The 18567-nt window shown below is 49.1% G+C and overlaps 1 protein-coding gene and 1 non-coding gene across 2 annotated transcripts in view; one reads left to right on the forward strand and one right to left on the reverse strand.

The window, feature by feature from the left end:
• The first annotated feature begins 5326 nt into the window (after positions 1–5326).
• LOC140729891 (U1 spliceosomal RNA) lies at positions 5327–5490 on the forward strand. Its single transcript, XR_012099433.1, has one exon. It is a non-coding gene; the product is annotated as a U1 spliceosomal RNA (small nuclear RNA).
• A 7318-nt stretch (positions 5491–12808) lies between these two features.
• The window catches only part of LOC140729215 (protein mono-ADP-ribosyltransferase TIPARP-like), a 32746-nt gene continuing 26987 nt past the window's right edge, over positions 12809–18567 (reverse strand). Inside the window, exon 6 of the mRNA XM_073048732.1 lies at positions 12809–17468. Within this exon, the coding sequence (XP_072904833.1) occupies positions 17018–17468 (451 nt within the window). The 3' untranslated portion in view covers positions 12809–17017. The remainder of the gene's footprint in view (positions 17469–18567) is intronic.

The raw sequence follows: 18567 nt of genomic DNA on the forward strand, positions 1-18567 counted from the left end.
AGATTTCCCCTCAGCTTCTGCTGCTTCAGAGAAAACAACCCAAGTTTATCCAGCCTCTCATGATAGCAGATGCCCTGTAAACCAGGCAGTATCCTGGTAAACCTCTTCTGCACCCTCTCCAACAGCTCAACATCCTATAGTGGAGCGACCAGAACTATGCAATACTCCAGATGTGGCCTAACTGGAGTTTTATAAAGTGGCAGCTTAACTTTCTGACTTTTGAACTTAATAAAGGCAAAGATGCCCCGTGCCTTCTTAACCAGCCTATCAACCTGTGCAGTCACTTTCAGGGAGCTGTGAACTTGGTTGCCTAGATCCCTCAGCTCATCAACTCTGTGTGGGTTGGTCAGCCTTGGCACCTGCAGGGTTGAGGTGTAAAAGTCTCTACCTTCCTTGCAGATAATTTTTATTGTACTGGAGAACCCCATGGGCATCAGGATATGGTAATAAATTATCCCGAGGATCAGGTGTCTCAAAATAAAAATGGGTGGGGGGGGGGGGGTGGAAGGAGATTAGGAAGCAACACCCGAGAACAAAGACAAAAACGAAGGAAAAACACTATTTGTAGATGGCTGCCATTCGGTACAGGCTGGTGAGAGGAGAACTGGGTGCAGTATATATGCAGAAGATGAAGATGGCCAGGAAAGGTAAAGTATAGCTTTAAAGTTACCCAATACCTTTAATTCCCCTACTATGCAAAAATCTATCCAACCTTGTCTTAAATATATTTACTGAGGTAGCCTCCACTGCTTCATTGGGCAGAGAATTCCACAGATTCTCCACTCTCTGGCAAAAACAGTTCCTCCTCATCTCCGTCCCAAATCTACTCCCCCGAATCTTGCGACTGTGTCCTCTATTTTATCTATCCCTTTCTTAATTTTATATGTTTACATAAGATCTCCTTTCTTTCTTCTGAATTCCAGCGAGTACAGTCCCAGGCGACTCAATCTCTCCTCACAGTCTAACCCCCTCATCTCTGGAATCAACTTGGTGAACCTCCTCTGCACTGCCTCCAAAGCCAGTATATCCTTCCTCAAGTAAGGAGACCAGAACTGTATGCAGTACTCCAGTGCGGCCTCACCAGTACCCTGTACAGTTACAGCATAACCTTTAATAATTAGATTAAATCTTAAATTAAATCCCTGTAGCAATGAAGGCCAACATCCCATTTGTCTTCCTGACAGCCCGCTGTACCTGCAAACCAGCCTTTTATGACTCATACACAGCACTCCCAAGTCCCTCTGCACAGCAGTGTTGTTGCAATCTTTTTTACCATTTAAGTAATAATCTGCTCTTCCATTTTTTCTTCCAAAGTGGATGACCTTGTATTTACCACCATTGTACTCCATCTGCCAGACCCTTGCCCACTCACTTAACCTATCTATATCTCTCTACAGACTCTCTGTATCCTCTGAACAATTTGCTTTTCTACTCAATTTATTATCAGTAGCAAATTTAGACACACTACACTCGGTCCCCTCCTTCAGATTGTTAATGTACATAGTGAACAGTTGTGGGCCCAGCACCGATCCCCGCGGCACACCGCTCACCACTGATTGCCAACCAGAGTAACACCCATGTTGTATCCCAACTCTCTGCTTTCTATTGGTTAACCAATCATCTATCCATGCTAATACATCACCCCCAACTCTGTGCATCCTTATCTTATGGTTAAGTCTTTTATTGAAACTTGAGACTGGAAGTGAGAGCAGAAATTATACTTGTATGCTACAGGTTTAATTCAATATGATGGGAACAATGTAAAATTGACAACCCCACAACCTCAATGACTTGAACTACACCAGAGACTAAATGTAGTGAGACCCAGTGTAACACAAAGGGATAGGATCAGTGTTAGGAAATACATGGAACTTGTTGCTTTGGTAACAGGGTACCAAATCAATTTTGCATCTAACTGAAGTAATGGTGCCTGAATGGTGGTCATCTACAGTGAGGCTGTTACCCACTCACTTTCTTGGGGGACAATTAAGTAGGAGTGAGTTTAAGTTGGTCAAAATATAAAAAGGGTGGACTTCTGGAATTAGTAAAAGGATGTTGTGCATCGAGGCTTGCAAAGTTCAATATGTCAGATACGGCTGAGTTAGGAGACCAGAAACAGTCCCCTCAGTAGAAAATGCGGGAAGTTAATTGTGAGGATATTTGTGAGAATTGTGAGGCGTTCTTTGGATATAACATGCAGGATTGTGAATGGTGAGGTCTGGATCTGTTCTGCGTGATTCAAGCTTGCTGCTGATCGAGAACAAAGAGCCATACCGATTGTCACTTTCTGGGAAGAGGGCAGTAAATGGGTGCTGGCCTGGAGCAGAGTCAATAAAAAGGTGTTAATGGACACATGACCTACAGCCAATGACACATTTGAATTGGTAAGGAATGAATATGAAAGCAGACGTTTCGAGTACACTGCAGTGAAGGCTCGGTAGGAGGTACATCATCATGCATATGAGGAGCCCCCACAGACACGTGTAGATTCAGGTGCTCCGAGTGGTTATAGAGCTGCATCATTACATTGTGACTCTTAAACTCTATCCCTCGACTTATGAAAGCTAGCACTCCATAAGCTTTCTTAACTACCCTATCTACCTGTGAGGCAACTTTCAGGGATCTGTGGACATGTACCCCCAGATCCCTCTGCTCCTCCACAACAGTAACAGACGGACACTGAGTGTATGTTCATGGTCTTTTGCTACTGTAGCCTATCCACTTCAAGGTTTGATGTGTTGTGCGTTCTGAGATGCTTCTCTGCACAACACTGTCGTAACACATGGTTACTTGAGTTACTCTTGCCTTCCTGTCAGCTTGAACCAGTCTGGCTATTCTCCTCTGACCTCTCTCATTGACAAGGTGCTTTCGGCAATAGAACTCATTATCACTGGATGGCTTTTTTGTTTTTGCACCATTCTCTGTAAACTCTAGAGACTGTTGTGAGTGAAAATCCCAGGAGATCAGCAGTTTCTGAGATACTCAAACCACCCCATCTGGCACCAACAATCATTCCCTGGTCAAAGTCACTCAGATCACATGTCTTCCCCATTCTGAACAACAACAGATCCTCTTGACCATGTCTGCATGCTTTAATACATTGAGTTGCTGCCACATGATTGGCTGATTAGATATTTGCATTAATGAGCAGGTGCACAGGTGGACCTAGTAAAATGGCCACTGGGTGTAAAGTAATTATTTTTTATATCTTGAACTGTACTGCTGTCACAAAACAAAATCGAACCTGCCTCTACCACTTCTACTGGAAGCTCGTTCCACACAGCTACCACTCTCTGAGTAAAGAAGTTCCCCCTTGTGTTACCCCTAAACTTTTGCCCCTTAACTCTCAACTCATGTCCTCTTGTTTGAATCTCCCCTACTCTCAATGGAAAAAGCCTATCCACGTCAACTCTATCTATCCCCCTCATTATTTTAAATACCTCTATCAAGTTCCCCCTCAACCTTCTACGCTCCAAAGAATAAAGACCTAACTTGTTCAACCTTTCTCTGTAACTTAGGTGCTGAAACCCAGGTAACATTCTAGTAAATCTCCTCTGTACTCTCTCTATTTTGTTGACATCTTTCCTAGAATTCGGTGACCAGAACTGTACACAATACTCCAAATTTGGCCTCACCAATGCCTTGTACAATTTTAACATTACATCCCAACTCCTATACTCAATGCTCTGATTTATAAATATCAGAGATAGTAAACTAGATTCTGATCCTGATATTGATTTTATTAAATGAGTGTGATAGAATCTCCTCTTAATAAAACCATCAAGAGCAGATTACATCTGTCTTCTGTTGAGTGACACAACTGGATGCTTACACTATTGGAAAGGTTAGAACACCTGTTCCCAACCCATCCTCCACAGATCTCTCGGTCAATAGTAGGGGTTCATGGTGTAAAACACCTTGGGAAGCCCTGGTTTAGAGAGATACGGACCCAATGTCTGCAATGGGACTAGCTTCGACAGGCAGCTCAATTGGCAGGGACCATTTGGGTCTAATGATCTTTGTCAATGCTGTAGATTCCATGACATGGATGTGGTCCAGCCCATCACAGGTGAAGCCCTCCCCACCACTGAGCATATCTACATGGAATGTTGTCACAGGAAAGCAGCATCCATCATCAGGGACCCCCACCACCCAGGACATACTCCCTTGTCACTACTGCCATCAGGAAGAAGGTACACCTCCAGGTTCAGGAACAGTTATTACCCCTCAACCATCAGGCTCTTAAAACCAAAGGGGATAACTTCCCTCAACTTCACTTGCCCCATCATTGAAATGTTCCCACATCAAATGGACTCACTTTCAATGACTCTTCATCTCGTGACCTCAATATTCTTTGCTTATTTATGTATCACCCTGTAGAAGCAGTGTTTGGGTCATAGTAGAGATAATGGGTGCTTTGGAATGTGAGCTGGGTCCTTTGGTTCGGCGGAGATGAAGAGAGAGGAAGACACTGGAGCAAACCAGTTGTAGGATACAACCTGTGATTCGATGGGGCCAGGCGCTGAGATCAAATGAGGATTGGTGAATATGAATTTTGGGAAGAGTTGAGCTCCAATTTGACTCTTTAATTATATATTTTTTCTTTCTTTTCTTTATTAACCCCTTCGTTACATTAAGATTCATGAATATAATTCCTTTAATCGTCTGCAGTGTGCTCTGTTGTTTCTTGGCACCGAGTTGTAACGGGGCTCGGGGGGTGGGAGAGGCATCTCAATCTCACGGGTTTGGCGGGACTGGAGTGTGTGTCTTCCCTAGACTTACACAGCCAAGGAAACCAGCAGGGTTTTAGTTATTTATTATTATTATTTCTTTCTTTCTGCACAGTTTGCGTGTGTTTTGCACGCTGGTTGAATGGCCAAATCTTTCATTGATTCTGTTTTTTATGGATTTACTGTGTCTGCCACAAGAAAATGAATCTCAGGGTTGTAGATGATTACATATATGTACTTTGATAATATATTTACTTTGAACATGGTTTTGGGTCAGATTTCCGTCATCTACAAGTCAGTTCAGCATTAAACGCCGCCCACAGCGACACCCCGCGGTCGATTTCAGAAATGAATTAGTGGGCTGACCGGCGAGTCACAGCTCCATTTCCTTTTATGGAAAATATGTAAATCAAGGCCTAATGGACCATCCTCCGTGTCACAGTGCTTAATTAAAGAATATTGGAATTCGGTATGAATATGGTATTCAGTTAAAAATACGTGCGGGACAATAGGAAAAGAGTCTTGAAAATTCGAAGTCGTCTTGTGTTAAAGGTGTAAGGCCCAGGCTTGGATGCGTGTCGCAGGCGGCTGAAAGCATACTTACCTGGCAGGGGAGAGACCGTGATCATGAAGGCGGTTCTCCCAGGACGAGGCTATCCCATTGCACTTCGGGTGTGCTGACGCCTGCGATGTCCCCAAATGCGGGATACTCGACTGCAAAATTTGTGGTAGTGGGGGACTGCGTTCGCGCTCTCCCCTGATTTTCCGTTTAAAGATAGAATTGTTAGGACGTACTGATGGTGTGAACCGGACCAACCACGGTTCGTTCCCGGGCCATCACCTCCCACTACCGGGCTGCCGAGCAGTGGTCAGCGCGCAACGACCAGCAGTGCCCGCAGGGGAAAGGCTCCCTGTACTGAGAGGAGGGGGAGACCCGGGTGGGCGGGTCCACCGGCTCCTTTACTGACAAATTTCTACCGATGGCTGAGATGCTTTTTGCTTTGTTCTCCTGCACTAACGTGCGTTGATCCGCACTTCGGCTCCAGGCTTCGATGGTTTCCATTGCCTGCAGATTTGCTCTGAATCCTACAGGGGGAAACGTGGCGCGATCCCGGAGTCGATTCACTTCCGCCTCGACGACCCCGGTGCCCTACGCAGGGCGGAGGAAGGGACCCAGTTTCTAAGACGGCTTAGAGCGAGACGAGAAGAAAATATGAAAGTGATTCTGCGTGGTATCGAACTATGTTCCTCACTAGCTTTGCGCATTACCTATTTAATATATGTATACAACACATTGCCATTTATAGCTTAAAAATCATGTATTGCAATGAACTGCTGCATCAAAACAACACATTTCACGACATATGGCAGTGGTACAAATTCCATCAAGGCCACATCGCCTGCTGCTGGAAGCTCGAAACTTGTTGGTCTTCCAGTAAAAGGAGGCGTCCGTCAGGGAATGCTCCCGGCCGGCAGCAGGGTGGGTGCGGGAGTCCGTGCTGACTCTTGGTGCAGATAATGCCCGGGGGTGGGGGGTGGCGGAGAGATTAATATGGCCCGGGCGTAAACGAGCTGCACAGAGACTGGGCCTATTTCCGTGAGGTGTCACCCTAGTTACTAAACGTTATTGGCAGAGTTTGTCCCCAGTCAGGTCTCAGCGTTATTTCCTTCACAGAGGCCATGACTCAGGCTGAGAGTGTGGGGAGGCTCGGTCGCACAGGGAGGGGCGGGAGACATTCCTGAACCATCGCTCATACCGCCGCCACACCCAGCATAAAGTCCCGGTCTGGGGTGGGGGGTGGGATGTGTGTGTGTATAAAAATAAATCTCTCACACAACTAAATATGTCAGGGATGGGTAAGAAGGGGAGGAAGGGCATTAACGGAAGTTAGAGAAGTCAATGCTCATGCCTTGTTCTCCATCTCCCTCTGGTGCTCCCCCCTTCCTTTCTTTCTCTCGCGGCCTCCCGTCCCATGATCCTTTCCCTTCTCCAGCTCTGTATCACTTTCGCCAATCACCTTTCCAGCTCTTAGCTTCATCCCACCCCCTCCGGTCTTCTCCTATCATTTCGCATTTCCCCCTACCCCCACTACTTTCAAATCTCTTACTATCTTTCCTTTCAGTTAGTCCTGACGAAGGGTCTCGGCCCGAAACGTCGACAGTGCTTCTTCCTATAGATGCTGCCTGGCCTGCTGTGTTCCACCAGCATTTTGTGTGTGTTGTTGTGAATTTCCAGCATCTGCAGATTTCCTCGTGTTTGCAAATTATAGACCAGTGAGTTTTACTTCAGTGGTTGGTAAACTGATGGAGACGATCCTGAGAGGCAGGATTTATGAACATTTGGAGAGGCGTAATATGATTAATCAGCATGACTTTGTCAAAGGCAGGTTGTGCCTTACGAGCCTGATTGAATTTATTAAGGATGTGACTAAACACATTGACGAATGTAGAGCTGTATATGTAGTGTATATAGACTTCAGCAAGACATTTGATAAGGTACACCATGCAAGGCTTATCGAGAAAGTAAGGAGGCATGGGATCCAAGGGGACATTGCTTTGTGGATCCAGGACTGGCTTGTCCACAGAAGGCAAAGAATGGTTGTAGATGGGTTATATTCTGCATGGAGGTGGGTCACCAGTGGAGTGCCTCAGGGATCTGTTCTGGGATCCCTACTCTTTGTGATTTTTATAAATGACCTAGTGGAGGAATGGGTGACAATGGCTGATGATACAAAGGTTGGGAGTGTTGTGGATAGTGTGGAGGGCTGTCAGAGGTTACAGCGGGACATTGATAGGATGCAAAACTGGGCTGAGAAGTGGCAGATGGAGTTCAACCCAGATAAGTGTGAAGTGGTTCATTTTGGTAGATCAAATATGATGGCAGAGTATAGTATTAATGGTAAAACTCTTGGCAGTGTGGAGGATCAGAGGGATCTTGGGATCTGAGTCCATAGGACACACAATGCTGCTGCACAGGTTGACTCTGTGGTTAAGAAGGCATACAGTGTATTTGCCTTCATCAATCATGGGATTGAATTTAGGAGCCGAGAGGTAATGTTTCAGCTATATAGGACCCTGGTCAGACTCCACGTGGAGTACCGTGCTCAGTTCTGGTCACCTCACTACAGGAAGGATGTGGAAGCCATAGAAAGGGTGCAGAGGAGATTTACAAGGATGTTGCCTGGACTGGGGAGCATGTCCTTATGAAAACAGGTTGAGTGAACTCGGCCTTTTCTCTTTGGAGCACAGAGGAGGAGAGGTGACCTGATAGAGGTGTACAAGATGATGAGAGGCATTGATCGTGTGGATAGTCAGAGGCTTTTTCCCAGGGCTGAAATGGTTGCCACAAGAGGGCACAGGTTTAAGGTGCTGGGGAGTAGGTACAGCGGAGATGTCAGTGGTAGGTTTTTTACTCAGAGCGTGGTGAGTGCATGGAATGGGCAGTTGGCAACGGTGGTGGAGGCGGATACGATAGGGTCTTTTAAGAGACTTTTAAATAGGTACATGGAGCTTAGAAAATTAGAGAGCTATATGTAAGCCTAGTAATTTCTGAGGTAGGGACATGTCCGGCCAACTTTGTGGGCCAAAGGGCCTGTACTGTGCTGAGGGTTTTCTACGTCTGCACTCTCTTGCACACCCACGTACACACTCATGTAGGGTACAGAAGTGTATATGTGACAGCTGGCACTGATCATCGATTCCTGTTTCCTTCTGTAGTTGGTGACTATTTGTCCATTGAGATGATTGCAGTTCACAGACCGATCTCCGCACACTCCCATCAACTCCTCCCAAATACTCACACAGCAGGGGGACAGTTTACCGTGGCTGACCCTGAACAACGTTGGGATGTGGGAGAAAACCAGAGACCCGGGGAAACCATACACACAGACGGGGGTTGGGGGTCAGGGGTCAGGTGTAGGGACCTACTGAGGGGGTGAGGGTTGGGGTCAGGTAGAGGGACCTACGGAGGGGGTGGGGGAGGGGTTGGAGTGTAATGGTACAATCGGTCTGACTTTACCTGATTTACCGAGTATTCCCAAAATCGAAACCCTGCTTCGACAGAATTGGAGCAGGGTGCTGCCCCTTGGCACCTCGAGTCTGTCCTGTCATTCTGCAGCGGGTCTCCTGTTGTGTCCCATCACCCTCAATTGCCAGATCTTTCAAAGCTCTATCCACCCCCTCTTTAATCCCCCCCACAAGCTTTCGGAGAATTGTAGAGATTCAGTCATGGCAAGCAGAGGTTCCTGTGGTAACTGACCACCCTCATCTGACTCTGCATTCCAGACTCTCCCACTGGCTGGACCATCTCCACGTTGACCCATTGCGGCTGCTCAGGAACTGAGCTCTTTCAGTAGAATAGAGAGGTACAATACAGTACAGGCCATTCTGACCATTTGTCCTACTCTAAGATCAACCTAACCCTCCCCTCCATTTTCTATCACCTACGTGCCTCTACCACCACCCCTGGCAGGGCCTCCTACACACTCTTCATGTAAAAAGCCCACTTCCAACAGCCTTCTCCAATCATTTTATTCCAATCACCTTAAAATCAACACGTACAACATGCCGCAGGAACTCAGCAGGTCGGGCAGCATCCGTGGAAACGAGCAGTCAACGTTTCGGGCTGAGCCCCTGCCCCCTCCCTCTTCAGTCCTGACGAAGGGTCTCGGCCCGAAACGTTGACTGCTCGTTTCCACGGACGCTGCCCGACCTGCTGAGTTCCTCCAGCGTGTTTACGTGTTGATTTGACCCCAGCATCTGCAGTATACTTTGTGTTTACCCTAAAATTCAACCTGCTCTTGTTAACCAGTTCCGCCCTGCCTGGGATATCCACTGGATGTGTGCCTCATGTCATCCTCCTTTGCTCCAAAGAGAAAAGCCCGCTTTCTTCTAACCTCCAGAGAGTACAACCACAGCTCCCTACAGAAGGGGTTCAGCAGCAAGCTGCTGGCATGGAGGGTATGATCTCCAAGGGGAGGGCAGATGTTTAATGTGGAGTTTCAGAGGCAGAGTGGAGCCCTGATAGAAGGTTAATAACATTGTGAGAAGCAGGAGTGGAGTAGGAGTTGGGCCCTTTCCCAGGTCAGAACTGTCAAATGCTCGAGGGTAAACTAGAGGGAGAGTTTACTGGAGCTATGCAGGGCTTGTTCCTTTACAAAGGGTGTGTGGAATACGATGCCGGGGTGGTAGTGGAGGTAGAGACAATGGAGGTGTCGAGGAGACTCTTAGGCTCACAAACGAACATGTGCAAGGAATGGAGGGATCTTCATCGTATGCAAGGCAGCGTTTAATTGGGATGCATATTCAGCAGAAACACGATGGGACAAAGGGTGGGTTTCTGCATTGTGTCACTGGTGATTGGACAACCCTCCCCATCCCGGGACCTAACCATTGGAGATCTTCTCTATGTTCCACATTAGCCTCACAGCCTCAGGCTTTGGGCTTTTCCTCCCTGGCCCCGATAGATGCCCCGGTTACCGGTGGCCCAATGGCCATTCTCACACCATGACACCAGGTAAGACAAGGCTGTTACTGAAACCCAAGTGATGGTGAAGGGACATTTTTTTGGGTCTTTTAATACCCAGTTTTGTGAGGATCCCAGATGGATCCTGTCCAGGTCAACTCATCACGCCCAAGCTTCCGCCCTCACAGCACCCAATGAAAAGCCACACAGGCGGGTCAGGTCAACCTATGATTGACCAATCACGCCCAAGCTTCCGCCCTCACAGCACCCAATGAAAAGCCACACAGGCTGGTCAGGTCAACCTATGATTGACCAATCACGCCCAAGCTTCCGCCCTCACAGCACCCAATGAAAAGCCACACAGGCAGGTCAGGTCAACCTATGATTGACCAATCACGCCCAAGCTTCCGCCCTCACAGCACCCAATGAAAAGCCACAGCACTGTAGACTCATAATGGGACTAGCCATTGCCATGGAAACCATCCAAGCCTCAATTATGTAAACAAAATCATTTAATTATTTTGCTAGAAAAATCACATTGCTTTTCCTTCCATTCCATTTTACAAAGACAACAGAATAAATTAATCCTAATTAGTAGTGCTTTCCATAACTTGACAGGACGGTACCCAGACCTTTGGTCGGATTCTCCAACCCAGACCCTGAACTGAATCCCAGTTCAGGACTCACTCTGTAACTCTGCCCATGGTCCCGACCGGTCGAAAACCCTGAGACTGACCCACCGATCCGCTGAGCTGTGCAAAGGTAGGGGAGAGCTGGCTCAGCTTCCATTCCTGTACAGAATGGTGGGGGCGGGGGAAAAATAAATAAAATTACTCAAATATGCCATCATCATCTGGCCCTCCTTGTCAACCCGAACAGACCACACCGGACTCCACTCGGGCCGGCCAAGGAGGCATTGACCATCTCCCTTTGCAAAGATAGGAAAGGTTTTGGAAGGACAGGGCCAGCTTGGATGTAAATCTTGGTCAGAATGGATGATTTAGGCCAAGGGGCCTGTTTCCAGACTCTGCTGATGTTACAAATCTCATAAAAGTGGGTTTTTGTTGCACTTTAGTCCTTAAATTTTCCTTTTCAAACGGTTTTAAGAAATAACGCCACAGAGACTTTGCCTGTTGGTTGGGTATCTGGGTCTCCAGTGCATCCTGACAGATTTCTGCCATCACTCCCTCCAGCTTCCCAGCTTTGATCAAGCACAAACCTCCGGCTGTCCTACCCTCTTCCTCGGCCGAGGGAAGGGCCATGGTGGAGGGGTAAGATGCCAGCGAATACTCGGCAGGATAGGTGGCAGCTCACAAGAGGGAGGAACGTGTTCAGGTCAGAATGCCGGCTCTCCAGGAACGCTTGCCCCACAGATGCTGCTTGACCAGCAGAGTGTTTTCCAGAAGTCTGTCATCATAGTTTCTCTTGCTCCCTCGGTACGGTCTGTCCCACTCGACATGACCTGAGCCGATTTGTATCAACACTGAAAGCAGCCTATCTGGACGTGTCACGGCTTGGTACAGTGACGGCTCTGCCTGCAACCACAGGAAGCTGTGGGGAGTGTGGGCACAGCTCAGCACATCACGGAAATCGGCCTACACCACCCCCCCCCCCACCACCCGTGGGCTCCATCTACATTTCTCACGGACGATTCTGTCCGCTCTCCTGAGAGGCAAAGGCCCAGATATCCCCTCTTCCCCCTCCCATCAGACAAAAGCCTGAAAGCATGTTCCCCCAGGCTCAAGGACAGCTTCGAGCCCATGGTTCTCAGACTCTTGTACGATAAGCTGGGCTCACAATCTACCTCACTTGCACCTATTATCTGCCTCCACTTTCTCTCCCTCTGTCTGTGACTCCATTCTGCTTACTGACCTGATGTAGGAAATGACCCGTCTGGGCAGCACACAAAGAGCTCTATCATAAGACTGCGAGACATAGGATTTCCATAACAACCTCCTGCCTTCTCCCTCTAACCTTTGTCAACCTCCACTTTCAGTATACCCAATGACTTGGCAACAGATTCACCACTCTCTGTGCCATGTCTAACTACAGTATGTAACGTCAGGCTCTAGAAGGCACTGGAGGGGCCTCATGTGGAGCACCGCGAGCACTTTGTGCCCCTTATCCAGGAAAGGATGGAGAGGGTCACGAGAGTAATCCCAGGAAGGAAAGAGGAGCATTTACTGGTTCTGGGCCTCTGCTCACTGGAGTTCAGATGAAAGAGGGGAGGTTCTCATCGAAACTTGTCGAGTGTTGAAAGGCCTCGATCGGGTGGATGTGGAGTGGATGTTTCCTAAGCTGGAGCAGAGGGCACATCCTCAGAACAGAAGGACACCCATTTAGGCCGGAGATGAGGAGGAATTTCTTTAGCCAGAGAGCGGGGAATCTGTGGAATTCATTGCCACGGGTGGATGTGGAGACCAAGTCATTACGTATATTTAAGGCAGAGGTTGATCGATTCTTGGTTAGTCAGGGCATGAAGGATACGGAGGGAATACAGGAGATTAAGGCTCAGAGGTAAATAGAACAGCAGATATGATGGGCCAAATGGCCTAATTCTGCTCCTACATCTTATGGTCTTATTTTATCACGTGACTGGTCTTTCACAAGAAGATGCGTCCAATAGTGTCAGATCTGAAATTCATGTACTACAATAAATGGTGGGATTACCTGAGTGGAGATGGCAAGACTAAACCAGTACTACACTATGAAGAAGGTGGGACTGGGGATAGAGACGCCGGGAAGGGTTTGATTAAGGAGGACGATTACAGAGAATTTTCAGTGACAGGTCTGATAACCCTTGGGTGCTTGGTCTTCTGAACCACTGGATGTCTATCTTAAATAGCCTGGCAAACTTTTAATTTTCTCATTTTCTTGAAGAAGTTTTGTTGTATTACAAGTTTCACTGTGAGGTGGGTAAGTTTAAAAGGGAGAGATGGAAGCAGGCCCCAGTGTGGGGGTAACCCAGCAGGCCAGACAGCAACCACAGAGGGATGATTCGTACATCAGAACCAATCACTCTGCTCTCGATAAACAATCCCAGATCTTGGATTAAAAGAGGATTAGATAAAATAGACAGTCACAATCTTTTCCCCGGGGTAACAGAGTCCAGAATCAGGGGGCATAGGCTTAGGGTAAGAGGTGTAAGATTTAAAGAGACCCAGGGGTTAACTTTTCCCTGCAAGGGGGGTGAGTCTATGGAATGAAAGTGGTCAAGGGAGATACAACGGGGTCATTTAAACAGCACCTGTACTGTGGGCAGTTTTGGCCAGGAAAGTTGTAAGTTTGAAGAGTACAGAGAAAATTTACAAGGATATTGCAGGGTAGGGGTGAAATTATCCCCACAGCCGCTGCCCGACATGCCGAATTCCTCCACTGGCAATCCTGTGATCCCACAGACAGGGGGCCACACCTGCACTGTCATCCTACTAAGATGGGGACCAGAACAGTTGACACTGGATGGGCAGACATTGATGGTGGGGATCGGACTGAGACGCTGAATGGCCCTCTCCTGTCCCTAATGAAATCTGGAGTGAGGGCTCACCCAGCACTTGTGGGTCAATCTGTTGCTGTAAATGCTCCCTGAGTGTGTGGGTGCGATCTGTGTGAATGGTTGGTGGACAGCACAGACTCAATGGGCCGAACGATCTGCATCCACACTTCATCTCTCCGAGTCCGCAGAGGGAGACAGCTTGGAAGCAGGTTCCTTGGCTGACCGCCAGCCGCCCACCGAGCGGTCACAGGAACTGAGAGATGGCCGCTTCCCAGCCTGCTGAAGGACCTGGTACACAGGCTCTTACCCCTCTTCACCACAGACAGAGGTATGATGGGCAGAGAGGATGGAGGGTGGGGAATGCCCCCGCCTCCAAAACCAGGATCTGGGCAAGGGGCAAGAGGGTTACGTGAGGCTGAGGTTTAGGGGGTTGGAATCTGTAGCATGTTGCTGGATGCAGAAGATGGTGCTGTCCAGTAAAGGCGCTCTCTACACAGAACAGTGTGGTCTTAGCTCTATACATCACTTAGCACCCAAAACTGTTGCACAGTACTGTAGTAATTTTATGTATTCCACTGTGCTGCTGCCACAAAAAAAAACAAATTTCATGACATGTGAGGGATGATAAACCTGATTCTGACATGAGTCTCTCTTGTGGACTGAGAGTGGGAAGGGGGCCGGGAGAGGGGAATCATTGTTGGGGAGAAAGGGGAAGGGAGAAGGGAGGGAGTGAGTGGGAAGCACCAGAGACACATTTAGTTTGGAATCAAAAGACCTCGCCTTGTTTCTCAGGGTTGGGTGTGTCTGAACCCATGCCAGCACTCCGTCCCCATCCCCCCACCCTGTTATTCCTTCTCTGCTGCCTGTCCCACATCCCTCCTGTGGCGCTACACCCTCATCATTCCCAACATCCTTTGCTCCCGCCAGATTTGCCCTCTGCTCCACATTGACAAATACAGCATGGCTTTCCCCGCTTTATGGATGTTCGCTTTTACAAAAGACCTACGTTAGTAACCTGTTTTTGCATTACAAAGAGTATTTCCGCTTTTACGAAAATTTCCCCCATAAATTAATGGTTCTTCGCTTTACGCCATTTCAGCTTAAGAAAGGTTTCATAGGAATAATAGACAATAGGTGCAGAAGTAGACCATTTGGCCCTTCAAGCCTGCACCACCATTCTGAGATCATGGCTGATCATCTACTATCAATACCTGGTTCCTGCCTTGTCCCCATATCCCTTGATTCCCCTATCCATAAAATACCTATCTAACTCCTTCTTGAAAGCATCCAGAGAATTGGCCTCCACTACCTTCCAAGGCAGTGCATTCCAGACCCCCACAACTCTCTGGGAGAAGAAGTTTTTCCTTAACTCTGTCCTAAATGACCTACCCTTTATTCTCAAACCATGCCCTCTGGTACTGGACTCTCCCAGCATCTGGAACATATTTCCTGCCTCTATCTTGTCCAATCCCTTAATAATCTTATATGTTGCAATCAGATCCCCTCTCAATCTCCTTAATTCCAGCATGTACAAGCCCAGTCTCTCTAACCTCTCTGTGTAAGACAGTCCGGACATCCCAGGAATTAACCTTGTGAATCTACGCTGCACTTCCTCTACAGCCAGGATGTCCTTCCTTAACCCTGGAGACCAAAACTGTACACAATACTCCAGGTGTGGTCTCACCAGGGCCCTGTACAAATGCAAAAGGATTTCCTTGCTCTATTACAATTCCCTTTGTAATAAAGGCCAACATTCCATTAGCTTTCTTCACTGCCTGCTGCATTTGCTCATTCACCTTCAGTGACTGATGAACAAGGACTCCTAGATCTCTTTGTATTTCTCCCTTACCCAACTCTACACCATTCAGATAATAATCTGCCTTCCTGTTCTTACTCCCAAAGTGGATAACCTTACACTTATTCACATTAAACGCCATCTGCCAGGTATCTGCCCACTCACCCAGCCTATCCAAGTCACCTTTGTAAAGGTCTTGAATGCTCTACCTTTGTAAAGGGGGGGGGGGACACACCTGTGCACCACTCTGAACTGTCCTTAAGCCTTGCGGACCACTGCCCCACCTGGAGTCACGTACAGTCGACACACATGTTGACAGTGAAGATAATTATCAGGAGTTGCAGAGGGCTCTCGGTCAGTGGGCTGAGAGATGGCAAATGCAGTTTAGTTTGGAGAAGAATGAGATACTGAATTTGGGGAAGACAGTCAGTGCAGGGTCTTGGGGAGCATTGTGGAACAGAGGGACCCTCAAATACAAACGTCACAGGGTGGTGAAGGTCTGACCAGAGCCTTATACATCTTCAGCATTATGTCCTTGCTAGTCCTCTCGAAATGAATGCTAACATCGCATTTGCCTTTCTGACCGCCGACTCGAGCTGTGAGTTAACCTTTAGGGATTCCTGAGGATGATCTGTAAATGGAACGAGCTGCCACAGGAAGTGGTTGAGCCAGGTACATGAACAACATTTCAAAGTTAATTGGATGGATACACGGGGAGAAAAGGTTTAGTGCAGGGATTCCCAACCTGGTGTCCACGGCATAAAAAAGGATTGGGAACCCCTGGTTTAGACGGACATGGGTCAAACGTAGACAAATAGAACTGGCCGGAATGGGAATCTCGGTCAGTATTTACCAGATGGGCTGAAGGGTCTGTTTCCATACTGTACGACACTGTAATTCTAACTCCTTTGCAAAGGGGTGTTAGCAAACTAAATGTGAAGCACACATAAAAACAGGAGCAGGCCACTCGGCCCCTCGAACCTACCATGCTGACCCACCTCAGTCCTCAACTCCTCATTGGTAACAGTTCCCAATCGCCCCCTGTCCCTCGACCTGCTCAGAGTACAGCATGCCTTCCCTTCACATGCCCCAACCTCCACAACCCTCCGGGACCCAGGTGTATTAAAAACAAAACAGAAACATTCTTAAATATAAAAAAAAGGAGGGTAATTTTACAAAGAAAGTCTACAAGTGCAGTAGGAGGCAACGCTGGTGGGGCGGCGACTCTCCCGGCTACGGTCCACGCTCTCTGCCCATCCACTTCATGTGACAGTTTCACATTTCACAACTTCCCATTCGCTTTTCCACGTTTTGAGGAGCCGTCTTCCAGAACCGCTCAGGTGAAGGCACTGTTGGGGAGGGATTCCCTGGATTGGGACTCCGCGAGGAACGAGGTGCAGGGATATGTTTCTAGGCAGGGAGAGGGACTGCCTGGCGGGACGGGGGTGGTGTTCCCCTGCTCCCTGTTACTCAACCTTGAAGAGGCTGGGGCCATCGGAGTGATCTGGCTGATTATCCAAAGCAGGACGGCCTCCTCAACTGACAGCCACCGAGTCCTCTACCTCCTTGTACTTGACGACAAAGTAAGGGAAACACTGGTCATTCTCGAAGAGGACAAAGATTTGAGGGTCGTCCAAGCTGTCCACACACGAGTTGAAGAGGTCGCTGCTGGGGTTGTTGGTGACGATGGCCGGGGGTCTCCTCATGCTGGGCTTCCCCACAGTATACCGGCCCACCAGGACCTTGGACAGGAACATGTAGTGGGTGCCCTCCTCGGACGGCCGGGCGTACCTGTGAGAGTAGCTGGACTTGCGGGCAAAGTAGCTGCCCTGGCCGTAGACGGTGGCGTGGCGGCCGGAGACGCGGGGGTCAAAGTTGTGCTTACAGATGCCGTCGATGGAGGGGGGCGATGTGCCGTGGAACAGGTGCTTCTCGTTCAGTAGCCGCTCGCACTCTGTCATCCTGCGGCTCATGTAGAGCTTCTTCCTGCGAGGGGGGAGAGCGCAGAATGGTGAGGGGGAAGGAAGATGGGCGGTGGCGAGGGGGTACTGTCCCTCTGTCCGCCCCCCTCTCCATCCCTCCACCTGTCCATCTCCATCTCTCTGTCCGCCCCCTCTCCATCCCTCCACCTGTCCATCTCCATCTCTCTGTCCGCCCCCTCTCCATCCCTCCACCTGTCCATCTCCATCTCTCTGTCCGCCCCCCTCTCCATCCCTCCACCTGTCCATCTCCATCTCTCTGTCCGCCCCCTCTCCATCCCTCCACCTGTCCATCTCCATCTCTCTGTCCGCCCCCCTCTCCATCCCTCCACCTGTCCATCTCCATCTCTCTGTCCGCCCCCCTCTCCATCCCTCCACCTGTCCATCTCCATCTCTGTCCGCCCGCCTCTCCATCCCTCCACCTGTCCATCTCTCTCCATCTGTCTGTCCGCCCCCTCTCCATCCCTCCACCTGTCCATCTCTCTCCATCTGTTTGTCCGCCCCCTCTCCATCCCTCCACCTGTCCATCTCCATCTCTCTGTCCGCCCCCTCTCCATCCCTCCACCTGTCCATCTCTCTCCATCTCTCTGTCCGCCCGCCTCTCCATCCCTCCACCTGTCCATCTCTCTCCATCTGTCTGTCCGCCCCCTCTCCATCCCTCCACCTGTCCATCTCCATCTCTCTGTCCGCCCCCCTCTCCATCCCTCCACCTGTCCATCTCTCTCCATCTGTCTGTCCGCCCCCTCTCCATCCCTCCACCTGTCCATCTCTCTCCATCTGTCTGTCCGCCCCCTCTCCGGCCCTCCACCTGTCCATCTCCATCTCTCTGTCTGTCCGCCCCCTCTCCGGCCCTCCACCTGTCCATCTCTCTCCATCTCTCTGTCCGCCCCCTCTCCATCCCTTCACCTGTCCATCTCTCTCCATCTCTCTGTCCGCCCCCTCTCCATCCCTCCACCTGTCCATCTCCATCTCTCTGTCCGCCCCCCTCTCCATCCCTCCACCTGTCCATCTCCATCTCTCTGTCCGCCCCCTCTCCATCCCTCCACCTGTCCATCTCCATCTCTCTGTCCGCCCCCTCTCCATCCCTCCACCTGTCCATCTCCATC

The sequence above is a fragment of the Hemitrygon akajei genome, chromosome 6 (assembly GCF_048418815.1).
Source record: "Hemitrygon akajei chromosome 6, sHemAka1.3, whole genome shotgun sequence".
Lineage (NCBI taxonomy): Eukaryota > Metazoa > Chordata > Chondrichthyes > Myliobatiformes > Dasyatidae > Hemitrygon > Hemitrygon akajei.